Source organism: Elephas maximus, chromosome 9 (assembly GCF_024166365.1).
Source record: "Elephas maximus indicus isolate mEleMax1 chromosome 9, mEleMax1 primary haplotype, whole genome shotgun sequence".
In the NCBI taxonomy this organism is placed as follows: domain Eukaryota; kingdom Metazoa; phylum Chordata; class Mammalia; order Proboscidea; family Elephantidae; genus Elephas; species Elephas maximus.
In genome coordinates, this window is record NC_064827.1 from 81,793,214 (window position 1) to 81,812,609 (window position 19,396).

At 39.4% G+C, this 19,396-nt stretch overlaps 1 protein-coding gene across 4 annotated transcripts in view; it reads left to right on the top strand.

The window, feature by feature from the left end:
- The window catches only part of ABL1 (ABL proto-oncogene 1, non-receptor tyrosine kinase), a 195,798-nt gene that overhangs the window by 142,546 nt on the left and 33,856 nt on the right, over window positions 1-19,396 (top strand). For all 4 annotated transcript variants that reach the window (XR_007518784.1, XR_007518785.1, XM_049896982.1 and 1 more), the window contains exons 2-3: window positions 15,305-15,478; window positions 16,064-16,359. Coding sequence is in view for 2 of the 4 variants with exons in the window: in XM_049896982.1 (XP_049752939.1) it covers window positions 15,305-15,478; window positions 16,064-16,359 (470 nt within the window). In the remaining 2 variants the exon portion in view is untranslated. The remainder of the gene's footprint in view (window positions 1-15,304; window positions 15,479-16,063; window positions 16,360-19,396) is intronic.

Here is a 19,396-nt window from a genome sequence, read left to right on the forward strand (position 1 = left end):
CGTTAGGTGCCATCGAGTTGATTTTCAACTCCTAGCAACCCCATGGACAGAGTAGAACTGCCCTATAGAGTTTCCTTGACTGTAATCTTTGTGGAAGCAGATTGCCACGTCTTTCTTCCACAGAGCTGCTGGGTGGATTCAAACTGCCAACTTTTCATTTAGCAGCCAAGTGCTGAACTGTTGCACCACCAGGGTTCCTTATGATAGATAACAGTTATTAAATGCTCATTGTATGCCAAGCACTTCACATGATTTAATTCACTTATTTTTCATGTTCACCATATGGTTATTTCAATTTTATAGATGAGACAAGGCACCAAAAGATTAGGTAACTTGTCTAAAAGGTCACAGAGCTAGCAAGTGTTGGTGCTGGGATTAGAACCTGTACTGTCTGGCTCCAGAGAGCCCACTCTTAGCCCCTCTACCAGCTGTTATTATTTGTTTCCTTTGGAACTCACTGTGGATATTACAATGGTATCCTCAGAAACACCTCAAGTAATGACTGAAAAAAGGGCACCCTCTCTTTCTCTTCTGGAAATGCTGGTAAAGTGGTTACTTTTAGAGTAGAATTAAGAATTTTTTTAATGTATATGAAAAAACACCTGTACATGATAAATTCTAAAAGATCACTTAGTGAAAGTAATTCTCTTTCATACTGAGTTTCCCTACCCACAGGCAGTCACTCAGGCGTTTCTTATGTGTGCTTCTAGAAATATTTTATGCATATACAAGCATTATAACATTTTAATCTTGCCATCCAACTTTGTGAAAATGTATATTTAGCAGTATCTGTTCACTTTGACCACATTTAGCTTTATGATCTTTGGTCCACATTGAACACACTCAATTTTCTGTTTCTTCCCCCTAGAGATGTGAAAGAAAACGTGAACGTTAGGCACTTGAATTCGATTTTACTTTGATTTGTTCATATGTTTGTATTTAAGTACATTGTGCGTAAATGTTGTACATGAATGTGTTAGTTCCATAGTGTGGATTCAAAAAGTAATGTCTGTGAAATGAACTCTTCTTGAACTTTCAACATTTATTTTAAGGACCCTTTATTTAAGTGCTTCTTTTCAGCAGTTAGCTTTCTGGTGACTGCTTTATGTGGTGCCAGCCACACAGATACAGTTTTAGAACTTTTGCTTGAAGAAGCTTATACTGTCTTTCTAAATACGCTCTCCTGAGGTCATCAGATACCTCCCAGGTTTAGTAACAACGAAAACTTAAGGCTTTTTCTGTAACCTCATAGACAGTCAGTCAGTGCTTTTTGTTCTGGATTATATTCACATTATTGATTTCTGATGTGGTGGGCCTTGGCACCGAATGCTTGGTGTACCTTTAATTTCCATACGAACGCTAGGAGGTTTAGGTATTACTCTAATACTACCCTGTTTTATAGAAGAGGAGGAAGAAGGGCTCCAGTTCACTTTGGTTAGAAATAATATTGAATTTGGAGTTAGGAGATCCAAGTTTTCCTCTGACCTCTCTGAGCTTCCATTTCCTTACCTCTAAGACAGATAACATCCTCTCTCCAGCCCCCTGACAGGACTGTTTTGAGAAACTGGGAGATGTATTTATATCAATATGAGATTCCTTCGAAATGCCCTGCATCTCTGCGGTTTTATGGCTGTCTCAAGTATTGTTAGGGTACCATTTTCATGTGTAGATAGGGCAACTCTGGAGCCAGCCAGCCTGGCTCCAAATACCAGCTGTGCTGCCTGCTGCCTGATGATCTTGAGCAGGTTGCTCTCTGAACCTTAGTTTTCTCATTTCTAAAATAAGGATCATAATAGCACCTACCTCACTGAGTTGTTGTGAAATTTAAATGAGAGATTTTAAATAAATTGTTTAGCACAGAGTCTGGCATAGAACAAGAGCTTAGCATATGTTAGCTGTTATTTTAAACAAATATTTAGCAATCTAAAATGTCAGGTTTGCCAGTTTCTCTAATGGCTGAGGTAACGATAGAATTGAGCTGAACCCACCCATAGCTTTTTTTTTTTTTTTTTTATAAAACAATTCATTTTCAAATTTGTTTTGATGCATATAATTAATACTTCCTGTGCTTGGTTTTTGGAAACCTTGGTGGCGTAATGGTTAAGTGGTATGGCTGCTAACCAAAAGGTCGGCAGTTTGAATCTGCCAGACACTCCTTGGAAACTCTGCGGGGCAGTTCTCCTCTGTCCTGTAGGGTTGCTATGAGTCAGAATCAACTCGACGGCAGTGGGTTTGGTTTGGTTGGTTTCGTGCTTGGTTTTAAGCAGGAAAATATTTTCCCTTCCTCTGACCCTCTTATTCTGTGGTGAATATTTTCATTGTGGAAGAAAAAAATCCCATTGGTTCATGGGTATCAATATTTTATCTCTCTTCTCCAGAGGCAATTTTCCACAAGCCCCAAACATGAAAACTGATAATCTTACATTACTTAATACCTTTGTGAAATCAAGTCATTGTATTTTTGCCAAATGAAATAGAAACGGGAAAAAATATCAATGGATAGGTTTTACATATGTATATGTGTGTATATGTATATATATGTATAAAACAAGAACTTAAGATCAAATTGGACATTGGAAGGATTTAATTTTTCTTCTGTAAATGGTGAATCATAATTAAACACACTGCAGAACCATTTATTAAATAAATTCTTAGGTTTTTTTTTTTTAAACTTTTTTTAAATGGGAAATTTTAAACCTGTATCAAAAGTAGACAGCCTAATGAACTCCAATGTACTCATCACCGTGCTTTAACAATTATCAGCTTATAGCCAATCTTATTTTAACTATATCCCCCCCCCCCCATTATTTTGGAGTAAATCTCAACAAGCTTAGAGGTTGTTTTCTTCCACAGTAAAATTATGGTTCAAAGCCATAAGGAAGAATAACTTGCTAGTTACTTCTTTTTGAGATTTTAACTTTTTCCTCAGATATTGAGCATTGTTACTCTCCGAAACTGGTCTTAAAACTCTTCTTTCTTAACCCATACCATAGGTACTTTGTTATATTGTGCATATTAGGTTGTGTTGATGAGGGGGACAGGTGGACAGACGGGGGAGACAGAGAAACAGATGGAAGGTAGAGAGAGAGGGAGAGAGGGAAAAACGGGAGAGAGAGAGAGAAGGGGATGAGACAGAGACTGGGAGACAGAAAGACATGTTGAGATGGGAAAAGGAAAACGAAGATGGAGAAGGGACAGGGACAGAGGAGAGGGTGGGCTGAGAAAGAGATCCAGGTAGATGAGAAGAGAGAAAGAGCCAGATCGTGAGAGAGGAGAGACGAGCACAAGAGACTGAGTGAAAGTGACTGACTGATGGACAGCCAGACAGCTGATGGATGGACAAGTGGAGGGAGAGACAGATCAGTAGCTTCACCTGTCCCTGCTTCCATTTCCTCCCCTATCAAATAGAGTCATCATAGAGTCTACATGATGGGGTGGTGAGGATTCTACACAAAGTGCCTGGCACAATACATATTAGCTATTATTTTAGCACATTAAATTGTACAGATTTTATCCTCATTACTCTTAAATTCTTTTTAGAGACCTAACCCTTATCAGTCTTACCAGTTCTCAAATTTAGCAAATAGCATTGTGTATTAAATACCTTAAAATTGTATTTGTAGGTGGGCTGTGAGTGGCATTAGCTATTGCTTTACTCAGAATTCCTCCTTTTGGTCACCTTGGAATACCCACATAACAATATATTCTGGGAACGTTACTCTAGTGACTCAGATCTAAGATGACCTGTGAGTCCATGATGAAACATTAAAGGAGCACAAGAAATGTGAAACGAATGCTTTCAAACCATCACATGCCTGACAGGCAGATGGAAAGGCTTTTTAGTCTGTTGCAAATGGCCTATGACAGAATGAAAATGCTTTTATGGTTAGCAGGCTCATGGGGACAGTTTGAATCTATGGCCTGCACAGAGATTCCTGAAATGATGGGAAAGTACATGGAGCCATCCAGGGACCTCACTATGCTACTTTAGGAGTCTGTAACAAATCCCCTTTCTTTTGAAAGCACAGAGAAATGTACTTTTACTTTACACTTTTTTTTTTTCTTTTTTAAAGGATCTTGACCATGGTTTACAATACGTTGGGGGAAAAAAAAATTATTGAATTTCCTAGACCTTTATAAAGGTTTTTCTAGTCAAGTTGCATTTGCTTTTCATCTTTATTGCCTATCATTTCTAGTTCTGTTATTACAAGTTAACAGATTATTAAGGTGCCCTTTTCGGTCAACTTAATACTTTGTTTTGTTGCTAAAGAGACAAGTGCAGAGTGTTCTACAAATGAGTTCATTTTAACAAACACCAGGCAGTGCTATATGCCCTGCATTGAACAAGGCAGGTGCTGAAGATGCTGAGATAAAAAAGACTTGATCTCCTCCCCAAAGGAGTTTTCATTGTTATAACAGTAAGAGAGGGAGTAATTGCGCTGTCGTGCAGTATGCTAGTGCTAGTGCCAGGTACACACGACACTTGTGCAAAAGTACTTTGCGTACGGGATGCCATTGAATCCAACCTAACCATCCAACTTAAGTCAGTACCATTTTTCCGCTGTTTTGCAACTGAGAAACTGAGGCTCAGAAATTAAATAATATATTCAAGATATTACCAGACAGAACAAGGGGACACTGAGTGGTTTAAAGTCTGGAAAAGTGTGTGTCAGAAGTATATCCTTTTACCATACCTATTCAGTCTGTGTGCTGAGCAAATAATTCGAGAAGCTGGACTGTATGAAGAACAGGGCATCAAGATTGGAGGAAGACTCATTAACGACCCGTGTTATGTAGATGACACAACCTTGCTTGCTGAAAGTGAAGAGGGCTTGAAGCAGTTACTAATGAAGATCAAAGACCACAGCCTTCGGTATGGATTACACCTCAACATAAAGAAAACAAAAATCCTCACAACTGGACCAAGGAGCAGCATCATGATAAACGGAGAAAAGATTGAAGTTGTCAAGGATTTCATTTTACTTGGATCCACAATCAACGCCCATGAAAACAGCAGTCAGGAACTCAAATGACGCATTGCATTGGGCAAATCTGCTGCAAAGGACCTCTAGAAAGTGTTGAAAAGCAAAGATGTCACGTTGAAGACTAAGGTGCACCTGACCCAAGCCATGGTATTTTCAGTAACATCATATGCATGTGAAAGCTGGACAGTGAATAAGGAAGACTGAAGAAGAGTTGACGCCTTTGAGTGGTGGTGTTGGTGAAGAATATTGAATACACCGTGGACAGCCAAAAGAACGAACAAATCTGTCTTGGGAAAAGTACAACCAGAATGCTCCTTAGAAGCAAGGATGGCAAGACTGTGTCTTACATACTTTGGACATGTTGTCAGGAGGGATCAGTTCTTGGAGAAGGATATCATGCTTGATAAAGTACAGGGTCAGCAGAAAAGAGGAAGACCCTCAATGAGATGGATTGACACAACGGCTGCAACAGTGGGCTCAGGCATAACAGTGATTGTAAGGATGGTGCAGGACCAGGCAGTGTTTCGTTCTGTTGTACGTGGAGTTGCTATGAGTTGGAACTGACTCGACGGCATCTAACAACAACAGCAGCATTCAAGATATGGTGGTGCTGAGATTTGAGTAAGCTTTGTCCACCTCAGAGCACATGCTTATTGTACTGCAAGTCACATGTTGACACATTCCATACCCTGCCATGGTGATAATAGAAACTGACACCAAGTACACAAATGGAGTGAAGGGGAGGTAATTAATTGAGGGTGAGGAGGAAAAAGGACCAGTTAGAAAAGGTTTATAGGCATGGTAGGGCCAGGAGGATGAGGAGTAGGTTGGGAAGGACATTCCAGGGAGAATAAATGGCACCGGTAGAGGTACGGACAGGTGAGGCACCAAGTTTCCATAGGGGAGACTGCAAGGCTTGTGAGGAGGCTGAATGAAAAGCAGGGAGAGCAGGGGAAGATGGTTCTAGAGCAGACCCTGAAGGATCTCTGTGCCCACTTCAGGAGCTCTGAGTTTCCTGTAGTTGGAATGGTAATAATAGCCCCTACCATTTTTTTGGTGGTCTGTTACATGCCAGAAGCACAGCGTCTCCCATTTTTTTTTCTGCGAACTCCCAACTACCGTGCAAGACACATGATATTTCTGTTTTCAAAAGAGGAAACTGTAGTTTTCAGAGGCTTCAAGCATTGCCCCAGGTGACACTGCCAGTATATGGTGACGAACCATTGACCCACAGGACTCCCATTCTCTCTTCTGCCTCTCGGCCGCCAGCCATCTCAGTGGGATTTTTAAAAAGGAGAGTGACTTGATCAGGTTTGCGTTTTAGAAGGATCCCTCTGGTGTCAATGTGGGGGTGGAGTGAAGGGGGGCAGGGTCAAAGTCAGGGAAGCCAGTGGGAAGTCAAGGGTGTGGTGGGGCATGAAAAGGACAGTGAAGATCAAAGATTGGAGAGATTTGAGAGGAAAAATGGCCAGGATGTGGGGTGTGAACAACTGGGGTGAGAGCTAGAGGGGCAATGAAGATTACCTCAAACCTGTTTCTGGCAGGCTTGAATGACAGATATTTAGGGTGGTTTGATGATGGTGGCGTTCATTGTATAGGGTGTTTCCAGTAATTATAGACATTGATAGTAAACCAAACCATACCCATTGCCATGGATCGATTCCAAGTCATAGCAACCCTATAGAACATAGTAGGACTGCCCCATAGCATTCCCAAGGAGCGCCTAGTAGATTCAAACTGCCGACCTTTTGGTTAACAGCCAAGCTCTTAACCACTGTGCCACCAGGGTTCCTGGGTGCTTAGAATTCCTTTTAGTTTTTTATATTTTGGTAGAGGGAGGGGGATAGGGACTGTATGTCATCAGAAAGGTTAATGTTTGAACTGCTAATAGGGAACAGGGGTTAGGATGGAGGATTCTGTTTTTAAAACTGACTGGCTAAGAACATTATAATGTAAAATGAATGTAGGGGGAAATACTTAAAACTTGAGCTAATTCAAATATTATTTTTTAAAGTAGATTTATCTAGAAACCTATTTATTGCCTATAATGCCATTAAGTAGAAAGTAATAAAACTGGATTTCTCTAAATAGAAACTTAAATAATTCAGACTTCTCCCTAAATTCATACTGGCCTCATTTCTAGACTCCTTTCCCTGTAAGGTTACTGGGATTCTACTGAACCAAATTGAAAGACCTTTGGAGTCCGGGATAGAATTCAGGGACTCCATGTCCTTGGATGGGAAAAAAATTAAAAATTTTGTTTTATTGAGTTCTGTCTGAAATTTAGCATTTTCTTTCCTTTTTTTTTATTTTAATAAAGATAGGTAACAAGCTACAGTAATATTAGCAGTACATGTGACTTTGTCACCAATAGAAATCTCAGATACTTTCATGTCACCTAACAGTTGACGGCGTCATTTACACTGGTCAGGACTTTGAAATGGTAGTAGTTAGGCAGCGCAGTGATTAAGCCGTCAGCTGCTAACTGAAAGGTCAGCAGTTTGAACCCACCTGGCAATCTGCTCCCGTAAAGATTACTGTCTAGGAAACCCTATGGGGCAGTTCAACTCTGTCATATAGGGTCACTATGAGTTGGAATTGACTTGATGGCACACAGCAATTGCCATTGTTACTTAGTGTGTGAGTAAAGAAGCTTCTATTTAATGCGTTAATAAAGAAGTGCTGTATCACAAATTCGTTAAAGCATTTCCATGACTATTTCAGTATAATTAGTTTCCTTGGTAACCTTCTGTATTTTATGCATTTACAAACTTTATTCTGAGGAGTCCCTAGGCTTCACAGGAGGCATCCACAGCACTGCACAGATGAAGAGCCCTGCCTTGGTTGCCGCTGTGTCAGGCCAGCCTTGGATCTGCATGTCCTCCTCCTCCCTTGCCAGGCGCTGTCTTGTTCATGGTCTGCCTCCTTTCCAACACAGTGAGCTCTCCCTCTCCAACTCCTGGCCTTCAGTGTCTGTATTCTGTAATTTATAAATTAATTCAGAGGCAGCACTTGCCATCTATTAGACTTTTGCTTTGAGGCCATGCATACTTTCATTAACTGTGTTTCTCTCACAAGGTGATCCGCTCATTTGGAGTTGAGGTCGAGTGATGATGTTTTGTGTTATTACCACCCTGCTGTACCCCACACCCCAGCAGCTGACACAGTGCTTTAGGGTGCTGGGCAAATATTCTGCCAGTTTTGTTCAGAAATGTGAAGTTAACGTGAAGGCTGTGTCTAGCTAAACTTGTTTTTTTTTTTTTAAATAATTTTAAGTAACTCTGAGAGTGTAAATTACACATTAAAGGACTGGATAGAATGTAGATAAAATGACTTTCATCAAGTTCAACTTGTGGGAAATAATACTTTTTCTCTAAGCTCATATTATAAAAAGTTGTATGAGACCGTTACAAACTGACTTGAGAATAGTTGGAGCATGATCTCATCAGTTGGAACAGAGTATGAAATAAAACACGAAACCTTCCTTCTTTTTAGAAGAATCTGTTTTATAGATTTTTAAATTACAGAGATTCCTTGAACTAGAGGGTAATAGTAAAGGACCCACAGAAGAAATAAGTATAAAGCAACAAGAGTTTAAATAATTAAATGTGACCAAAAGGAAAGGGAATGTTTATCCTGTCTGACTCTCCCCTGCCTTCTTGCCCCTCCCTCACACTGAAATGTTGATGAGGATCTGAGAGACCACAGAGTGGACAGTAATGGCTGCTGCCTAGCTGACAACTCTGCCTTTCAGAGGAAACCCCAATCTTGGGCAGAAGTACCAACAGGGAAGTGGGAACTAGCTGGGATGTTTTTCCTGGAGGTGAAGTCTTCCTTCCCCTTGGGACTATGAAGTAGCCAAACCAACCAAAACCCACTGCCATCAAGTCGATTCTGACTCATAGTGACCCTATAGGACAGAGTAGAGATTCCAAGGAGTGCCTGGTGGATTTGAACTGCCGACCTCTTGGTTACAGCAGTAGCACTTAAGCACTGTGCCGCCAGGGTTTCCATGAAGGTAGCCAGCCCCTGGGATTTATGAGAATCTGCTTCCCTCACTGTTGCCAGTGTTGGGTTGAACAGCAACCCCTGGAAGTCTAGACCAGATACGCCATGTCGGAGAATCTTTTGTAAACATTTTTGATCAGTGACTCATAACTTTAAGAAAGGATTATTTTTGTATAAAATGATCTTTAAATTGTACCCTAAAGACTCAAACCATTTTCTTAGAATATTGTTCCAACAGGTTAATCATGCATGGATCTAGTGAATTTTGTGGCATGGTTCTTACTGAAAAAAATTTGATATTCTCATATCTGGCGCCATAGCTTTTTAGAGGTTTGGAGGCATTTTTTAGATTTCACCATTCATGGTGCTCAACTGGCTAATGACTTTTCCTGAGTTCTGTTGGTGGGCGGAAAGGAAACCTTTTCATTGACATGGTGAAATAACAAAATGGTTTTAAATGGGATTAGAGGCACTTTTGAAGATACAGATCTTTAATATACTTAAAATATGACTCAGAAAGGATGCTACAGAAAATGTTCACTAAAAAATTTAAGAATAACGACAGATGTGAAAATTTATTTATTTTCTACGATTTTAACAATAGCCAGAGGATCCCCCAGAAGAACAAAAGAGAAGAGTTATTTTGAGCATCTTTTTTGAATGAAGCCTTTGGACTTCTTTTAGGGGTATAACTTCCTGACACTGATGCTTGCAGAAAGTTCATGTATTAAACAAGGAAGATTTAAGTACATTCTGCAGCTTTGGCTTCCTAAGCTGTGATCGTTTTAAAGGTTCGCGAGCATAGTTCATTATGAGATGAAGCAAGTAACTTGGCATTTATACATTGTGAGTCAATTTTGACATCACCCTGGATTGGGAATTGACTGGAAGGTTTTGGTGTTGGATTGTGGCTACAGTTGAGTGTCTTGATCCAGAGGCATGCATGAGCAATACTTCCCTTTGGGTTTTGGCCATTAATTTGTGGAATGAAGCAAAAACTGGAGAGGAAAATCAGAGAGACTGCCTTGGATTTCCTGACGTCCTGTTGAATCAAAAAGTAGTGGGAGGCCCTTTCCTGCCTAACAAAGATCTCATCTCTTGCACAAAATTCCCAGCATCTATCTACTTTTTAGGGACAGTCCCACTTTAACCCATATTTTAAATTAATAGTTACCTCTGGGCGAGTCTGCATTCTGCTTATTCCAGGTGTTTTCTAGGCCACTTCCCCTGATTATGTAACTTTGATCAAATCCAGATGCTACAGAATGTTTTGATAGGAGAGGTCAAATGGCATTTCAGAAGAAAAGCATGTCTGTATTCATGACTTTGGTTTAATTTCCTGTGTGGACCAGGTCTGCCAAAGTTGTATGCTTGTGGCCATGAGGTTGGGACACTAAAAGGAAATGCACAAATACTTTTTCAGGGCAACTTGAAGAGATCCACACCCCCCCCGACACATACTTTTTTATGTTATCAATTATGTGTCAGTTGGCTTTTATTTATGATAGCAGTTTTCCTGTTTTTATAATTGTTTTCTGCTCATAAAGACAATCCATATTTGTTGTGAGAAATATGCCAAAATTAAAAAAAAAAAAAAAAAACCAAACCCACTGTCGTCAAATTGATTCCGACTCATAGTGACCCTACAGGACAGAGTAGAACTGCCCCATGGAGTTTCCAGGGAGCGCCTGGTGAATTTGAACTGCCAAACTTTTGGTTAACAGCAGCAGCACTTAACCACTACACCACCAGGGTTTCCAAAATATAAAAAAGTATTTAGATACTTAAAATTCCACCACTCTAAGTTAACTACTGTTTACCTTTTGGTTTAGTTTCTTCTGGTCTTTTTTCAGTTTTTACAAAATTGGAATCATGCTGTATGTACTGGTTGTGATGTAAACACTTAAACAATGTATTATTAGTATATTCCCAGGCCATTAAATATTTTTTCCAAAAAATATTTTGAATGGTTTTATGAATATATTTTATTTTATGCATGATCCATAAACTAACTTATATTGTTTGATATTTTGTATTTTTTATCTTTAGTGCTGTTATTTAAAGTCATCCTGCAAGACCCACCAGTGTGTACAAATCATTGTGTGGATCTTTCGGGATAAATTTCTAGAGGTAGATCAAAGGTTATGAAAATTTTTAAAGATTCTTGGTTTCTATTTCCAGTTGCCCTCCTAAAATGTTTTAGCAATTTATGCACCTAGTACTACCATAGGGAGTCCCTGGGTGGTGCCAATGGTTAAGCACTTGGCTGCTAATCAAAACGTTCGAGATTCAGACCCACCCAAAGGCACCTCGAAAGACAGCCCTGGCAGTCTGATTCTGAAAAATCACAGCCCTACTCTGCGATTCTACTCTGAATCCATGGGGTCGCCATGAGTGGGGATCGACTGGACGGCAGCTAACAGCTACTAGTATTGTCTGAGAGTGTCTGTTTCATTGAAGTCTTATCAACATTGGCTGTTGTCCCCAAGAAAATGTTTCTGCCAATTTGACAAAGAATGTGCATTCCTTTATTAGAGAAGTTAACATGTTTCATGTTCATTTTAATTTTCTGTGAGTTATGTTTTTTGTTCATTCTGTAATAGTCAAGGGATTTATCTTCTTGTTGATATGTAAACAGTTCTTTCATGTTAAGAATCGTCTGCCTAGTAGCTGTCCTCAATATTACAATAGGAGCTCTTCTGACTAGCTTCCACTCAACTTGACCAGCACGCTCCACTTCCTTCATAAAATATGCCTCATTAGTGCTCATGTCACATGGGATAGGGCAGCCACTCTACCCTGTCTGCACACTGCTCCTGTTGACCAAGTTGAAGCTATACCAAGAGCCAGTTGTGTTTGCTTCAAAACCTGTTTAGTTTAGATATGCTTCTTGGTTAATTGGAAAAAAAAAAAAAACAATGAAATGCAAGTGTGAAAAGAGGATTGTTTTTATCAAAATTAAGAGAAATGTTTCAGAAAGACTCAGTAACAGCAGGTAGCCTTTTAAAAATTGCTGCTAAATTAGACATGAGTGAGACAGCTATAAATGATTAGAAGGGATTGTAAAAATCTCAGAGTTTTTGCTCTGAAGTTACATAGCGGATGGCTCTCGGTTCTGTTTCCACCTGAAGGAAATTGCAGCTAGAAGTGAAATGATGCATTATAGATAGGACTTCCAGAAAAGGACAACATCAAGTTCCAGTTGCACACCAGAAGGACATTCAGGTGGAGGTGAGGGGTCACATATCCTAATAAAAGAAACATTCCCTGCTTTAACCAGGTTTTTTGTTTGTTTTTGGTTAGCTAATCAATCCCTGATCATGATTGTGCCAGACATACTTTTATAATAATGTGTTTTTATTATTCAGTGTAAATATTCAGAGAGCAAAGCCTAACATGTCACTAAGCCTTTTCCATATTTTAGGGAATGGTAGTGGTACAGGACCCATTTCCTTGAAATTATCTTTGCCTCTTTTAGAAAAATACTTTCCGAAGGTTTACTTCAGTTAATACTTGAAAAGCTAGAATTAAAAGACCTTTGTTATTTATGTTCTGTTGATTTATTCCAAACAGATGTTTAAAAGAATGTCGATTTCTAAAAGCTCTCCAGTAATATTTCTACAAGTTTAGCCCAGCCTTTCAGGTATCTCCCGTGTTTTGATTTTTTTTTTAAAGCTAATGTCAGGTGGATCTTGGCTGAAAGCAAAGAATACCAGAAAGATGTTTACCTTGTATTTTATTGACTAGGGAAAGGCATTTGACTGTGTGAGTCATGACAAATTAGGGATAACATTAAAAAGAATAGGAATTCCAGAATACTTAATTGAGCTCATGAGGAACCTGTACATAGACCAGCAGGCAGCCCTTCGAACAGAACAAGGGGATGCTCTGTGGTTTAAGATGAGAAAAGGTGTGCATCAGAGTTATATCCTTTCACCATTCTGATTCAGTCTGTATGCTGAGCAAATAATCCAAGAAGCTGAACTATATGAAGAAGATCGAAGCATCAGGATTGAAGGAAGACTCATTAACAACCTGTGTTATGCAGATAACACAACCTTGAAGCACTTACTGATGAAGATCAGAGACCACAGCCTTCAGTATGGATTGCACCTCAACATAAAGAAAACAGAAATCCTCACAACTGAACCAGTAAGCGACATTATGATAAATGGAGAAAACATTGAAGTTGTCAGGGATTTCATTTTACTTGAATCCACGATCAACACCCATGGAAGCAGCAGTCAGGACATCAGATATGTTTGACGTTGGGCAAATCTGCTGCAAAAGACCTCTTTAAGGTGTTTTAAAAAAAAAAACAAGGATGTCACTTTGAGGACTAAGGTGCGCCTGACCCAAGCCATGGTATTTTTATTCGGCTCATATGCATGTGAAAGCTGGACAATGAATATGGAAAACTGAAGAAGAATTGATGCCTTGGAATTACGGTGTTGGTGAAGAATATTGAATATACCATGGACTGCCAGAAAAATGAACACATCTGTCTTGGAAGGAATACAGCCAGAGTGCTCCTTAGAAGCAAGGATGGTGAGACTTTGTCTCCCGTACTTTGGACATGTTATCAGGAGAGACTAGTCCCTGGAGAAGGACATCATGCTTGGTAAAGTGGAGGGTTAGCAAAAAAGAGGAAGACTCTCAGTGAGATGGATTGACACAGTGGCTGCAACAGTGGGCTCAAGCATAGCAACAATTGTGAGGATGGCGCAGGACCAGGCAGTGTTTTGTTCTGGTACATAGGGTTGCTGTTAGGCAACAATGCAGAATCAAGCCCATCCCTGATATTGGGGGTACCACCCAGGAAAAAGATGCCTGGGGGTCCTCTAAAGCCACAGACAGGGAAAATTAAATTATCATTGTGGTACCCTTTGTGTTTGTCTGAAGCATATGGTAGACCCTTTCTGTGTTTTCAAGTAGCCCTGGCGGCGCAGTGGTTAAAACACTTGGCTGCCAACCCAAAGGTAGGCAGTTTGAGCCCACCACCTGATCCAAGGGAGAAGGATGTGGCAATCTGCTTCCTTAAAGATTTACTGCCTTGGAAACCCTGTGGGAGGAGTTCTACTCTGTCCTGTAGGGTTGCTGTGAGTTGGAATTGACTTCGACAGCGGTGGATTTGGTTTGGTTTTTTTTGTTTCTGTGTTTTCAAATTAGAATTTTCTCCCCCCGCCCCCCTTTTAAGTTTTATTTCTTATGATGGCTTTCTTAAATGAGCATACAGATTTCACTTACAGTGTCCTGCAACTGTAAGGTCTACTTGGAGTATACTTGCTGGTTTGGAAGAACCTTTGTGTATATTGCCATTTTAACAAAGAAACTCTATAGAAAATTTGAACATGGTTCAAGGAAAAAGTTAAAGGAAGAAAACAATGAACTATTAGACCCTGTAGTAAGCAGTATTCACACATTTTATAATAGCTCTTTATTGATTTTCAACTTCTAGAATCTACCTAGACCCAAAACATGAAAGACTTTATTATTATTACAGAATAGAAGTAACCATTACTAATTTTCATAAGGTTAAAGAAAATACGAAGAAGAGACCATATTTGAGAGGTGGGTGAAGGGGTAGAAAAGATGGAAGCAAGAATGGGATGTTAATATCCTTAATTTGTGAAGTCAGTTGTTGAGAGAGACTGTCTCTAGTTGGTAGAACAGGAAATAAAGGTGTAAGTCTATTATTTAAAATTACAAAGGTAACGAGTTGAGAATGCCAAGCAGTGTATGTGTGTGTGTGTGTGTGTGTGTGTGTGTGTGTGTGTGTGTGTAGAGGATGGAGTGATATAATTCATATGTAGAGAGATGGAGGGGATCATCAAAAAAATAGAAGTTGCCTCTGGGGGATAGAAAATGTTTGTTATCACAAGCCCTTCTGTACTATTTGGTTTTTTAATTATGTGAATATATTAACTTTGATCATTTAAAAATATTTAAAGCAAGAAGTTTTTAGTTCATGTGACAGCATAAGCAGTAGCAAAGACATATAAGGGTGGACGATTTGAATTCCTGACTAAATTCATTTTGAATTAGTGACTCTGAAAAGCTTAAACTGTTTAGGAATGGTTATTACCACCTCAGAATGAAAATACTTACTCTTTTCCACAAGATTTGGTAAAGGAAGAGTCCATATTTACCACTTTTCTTAATATATAGTATGTTTTTACAGAGGTTAAAAAATGAGAAATTAGGAATATATAATGCTGGAAACGCAGATTCTTTTGCTCCTGAGAGTAGAACTAATTTTGTTTTCCAATCTTCTTCTCTCTTTCTTCTTTGCCCCCGTCTTTCTTTTCCAGAAGCCCTTCAGAGGCCGGTAGCATCAGATTTTGAGCCCCAAGGTCTGAGCGAAGCAGCTCGTTGGAACTCCAAGGAAAACCTTCTTGCTGGTCCCAGTGAAAATGACCCCAACCTTTTCGTTGCACTGTATGATTTTGTGGCCAGTGGGGATAATACTCTAAGCATAACTAAAGGTAAAAGGCTTTGGGCAGCTGGTAGTGGTTGCAAGAGACAGAAATCAGGGTGGATTGTGGCTTGGCTGGTCACCCTTTGCTAATTGAAAGAACAGCTTTAAAGTTTGGAATGGTGGAGGCATCCAAAAAGATAAAAGCATCTTTCTAAGAGAGTCACGTCTCCCGAAGGAGAAGAGTTTCTGTACAGTGGTCCTTAACAAAAGCAGAGCTTTCCTTAAATTTTATACTGGAAAAGACCACGTGGGCCAAATTCTGAAAGAAAAGGTATCAGAAAAAGCTTTTTTTTTCTGCAAAAGCTTCTTTATGTTAGGAGTAGAACACTTGAATAAACATAATAGATTTATAAAAATTGAGGCTATATATTTATCTGTATATTCAGCACAAACAGAAAGCTTTTTGTATATAAATGTGTACTTTTATATTTTTATACACTTATAAGTGTATATATATGAATTTGTTCAGAATGATGCAGGTATTTAGGAATTTGGAGATTTTTAGTAGTCACACAAGAGTAAATGAAAATGAACTAAGCCTTAAAGGCTTTTTAAAAAAGCCAACATGTCTGATTTGGTTCTTCTTTCTAAGGTGAAAAGCTCCGGGTCTTAGGCTACAATCACAATGGTGAATGGTGTGAAGCCCAAACCAAAAATGGCCAAGGGTGGGTTCCAAGCAACTACATCACGCCTGTCAACAGTCTGGAGAAACATTCCTGGTACCATGGGCCTGTGTCACGCAATGCTGCTGAATACCTACTGAGCAGCGGAATAAATGGCAGCTTCTTGGTGCGAGAGAGCGAGAGCAGTCCTGGCCAGAGGTCCATCTCGCTGAGATATGAAGGAAGGGTGTACCACTACAGGATCAACACTGCATCTGATGGCAAGGTAGGGAACCCCAGAGAAAGGGCTTAGGGAGGTTGTTGGGGTGAAGTTAGTCTTTGGCCAGGAAAACGCAGAGGTCTTATTGCCAAGTTGATAAGTTTTTGCAACATAACGCAACCAAGATGTTTGAGTAATCTTTCAAGTAAACTGCAATAATCATTCCATTAGCCTTAGGAAGGACTGTTTACTAAGTACCAGCCATGTGACCATTACAAGTCCATGGACCTGGTGTGATTCTTTTATTGTTCCTCTGGAGTTTCATTGTTGGCAGTTTCTTAAGATTGGAATATCTGTTGGGGTTTTGGATATACTGTCCACATTAAGATTCTTCCTTTTAAAAAAATCTTCTCTTGTTGTGATAGAAATTCATCCTCAATAAGAAAAATTCAGACAATAGATATTTTTAAAGCTCCTGTCCACAGTAAGTCTGGAATATGGCCTTCTTCCTGTGGATAAAATCACATTTATGTATGTGCATGTATGCTTGCATTCATGTATAATAAACACACAATTTTAAAAAAGAAACTAGATCATAGTTTTATAAAGGAGTTGACATTTATTTCTTCGTGGTTTTGTGGTCTTCCTTTTTTTTATAAACAGTCCCTAAGAGTCCAAGAGGAAGGGATGAGTTCACATTTACTGAGCTCCTGCTTGCAGGGGCATTTTGCAGTCTTCAGGACAGGTATTGCTGTAATCTGCATTTTTGCATTAAGGAACTAGAGGCTTAAGAGGGTCAAGTTTCTTGCCCAGAGTCATATAGTGAGTAACTGATGGAACTAAACTTTGACCTCGCTGTCTACTGTATCACCATGCTGTAGTTGAGTCTATAGATGTGGATTGTTGGAGATGAGATTGTGTATGTATTTCTTTTTTAATATAATATGTAATACATGCACATGGTTAGAAAAAAAATCAATACAACAGAATGTGCTACAGTGAAAAACAATTCTGTCTCCTAATTTAGTTCCCCTTTGCAGAGGTAACCACTGTTACTAATTTCTTTCAGAGTTGCCCAATGTATGTATGTTTGTTTATATTTAAAAACACACATGAATGATGCATGCTCTGTACATACTGTTCTGCGTGTTGCTTTTTGCACCTAATAATATATTTTGGAGGTGGTTTATGGCAGTATGGTTAGTGCTGCCTCATTCTAAATGACTGCATAGGATGGCTGGACCATCATTTATTTAACCAGTCCCCTACTGGGTGACTTTTAGGCAGTTTCCAATCTTTTGCTATTATAAATCCTACTGTTAGGAGGTGGCTTTGAAACCTTTTTTAAAAAATGTCAGCCCACTATAAGAAAAACGTTTTACATCACCACCCAATACTCACACTAGTAACAAAAGTTTCCTGAAACCATAGGTACCCTTATTGTATGTAATACACTCTGATATTTTATATTCCATTCTGTTCCTCTTTCTTTTTTATTTTTTCAATTGTGGTCATAACCCACTAAATTTATTTGATGGTCGCACTAATAGGTCATGGCCTGCAGTTTGAAAACACCCTATACGTACTTTGTGTGCAGTATAAGTGTCTGCAGGGTAAGTTGCTAGAACTGGAATTGCTGGATTGAAGGTTATGTGCATTTAAAATTTGTGCAGATACTGCCAGATTAGCCTCTAAAAAACTGTGCAAATTTATACTCTCACCGGCAACATATGAGAGTACCTGTTTATCCTCACCCTCATCAACAGTATATTATCAGACTTTTAAAAACATCTTTATCAATCTGGTAAAGAATGAAATCTCATTGTATTTAATATGCATATGTCATATTTTGAGTTATCCTTCTGCCATTTGTTAAATGCATGTTTCCTACGTATTTGAAATACACCAAATTCTCACATGTATATGGGTCTGTTGATCTACTTTCTGTTCTGTCCCATTGATCTGTCTATTCATGTGCCAATACCAAAGTGTTATAATTGCTCTGGCTTTATAATATGTTTTAATATCTGGTAGGGCTAGTCCCTTAAACTTTTTAGCATTTTCCTGGCTAGTCCAACACATTCATTTTTGCTATATGAACATACATACAGTTCCTTTTTTTAATGTTCTTATCTGGTATTTTCTTCACTTGTCTCAGTCTTCTGGCTAAAGTCCTTAATACCAGTATCTGATGCTTTCTGTTACTGCTCATGTCTTTACTACCAACGCTGTGGTTTATTCAACAGGCAGCACAGACTGTTGCTCATAGGTGACTAGAGACGATCCTTATCAGTCAGCTTACTTTTTGGGTCATTGTTCTTATCCCAAATGTTGGGCTAGGTTATTCCATTTTGTAGGATGTACTCTGGGGTGGTGGGGCCTTTTGAAAGAACCTTCAGACTGTAAGGGTACCTTTGTAGTGAATCATCTTCAGGGTGTAACCCTCATGGGGAGGTAATTTTCTGGAACTGACAGCTTGCTTCCCATCTGTACAATTTATCTAAGGCAAATTGTGCTGCACCAGGGTAATCAGTTGAGGTTTGTACTGAATAGGTTATTGGTTTCTTTTCCCAGGAGTTGTCTAATCAGCATCCTTGGAACAGGTGCAGACAGGCATGATCTATTTTGTCAAGCCATTAGCTGGGGGTTGGACCGAAGTACTGTTAAGGGAGGGGGAGGCTATATGTGGGATACATGATTTGCAGAATTTGAGATTCATCCATAGAGGAAGTCAAGCCCTTTGTCTAAAAGCCAGAAATGTTCAAGTGGGCTCTTTTCAGTCCAGGCAGAGCGTAGGGAACACATTTTATCAAGCAGTATCTGCCATTGGACAACTCATCAAACTTCCCTGGACATCTTGCTCTTCTCCCTCCTGAGCAAAGACTCCCCGTTCAGTTATCCAAGCACCTGGAGATTTCTCAGCCCGTAGGATTATTAGGCTCACCATTTGTGGAAGTTCCTCACTGTGAGGGCCACATTTGAGTGGGCCGAGTGAAACAGCATCAGAATGGGGGGGTATTAAAACTACGTGTGGGACAGTGTGTCTCGGCATTGAAAAAATGCTTCTCACATAGCAGAGCTTTGATGCAATCCTTTTTGGATT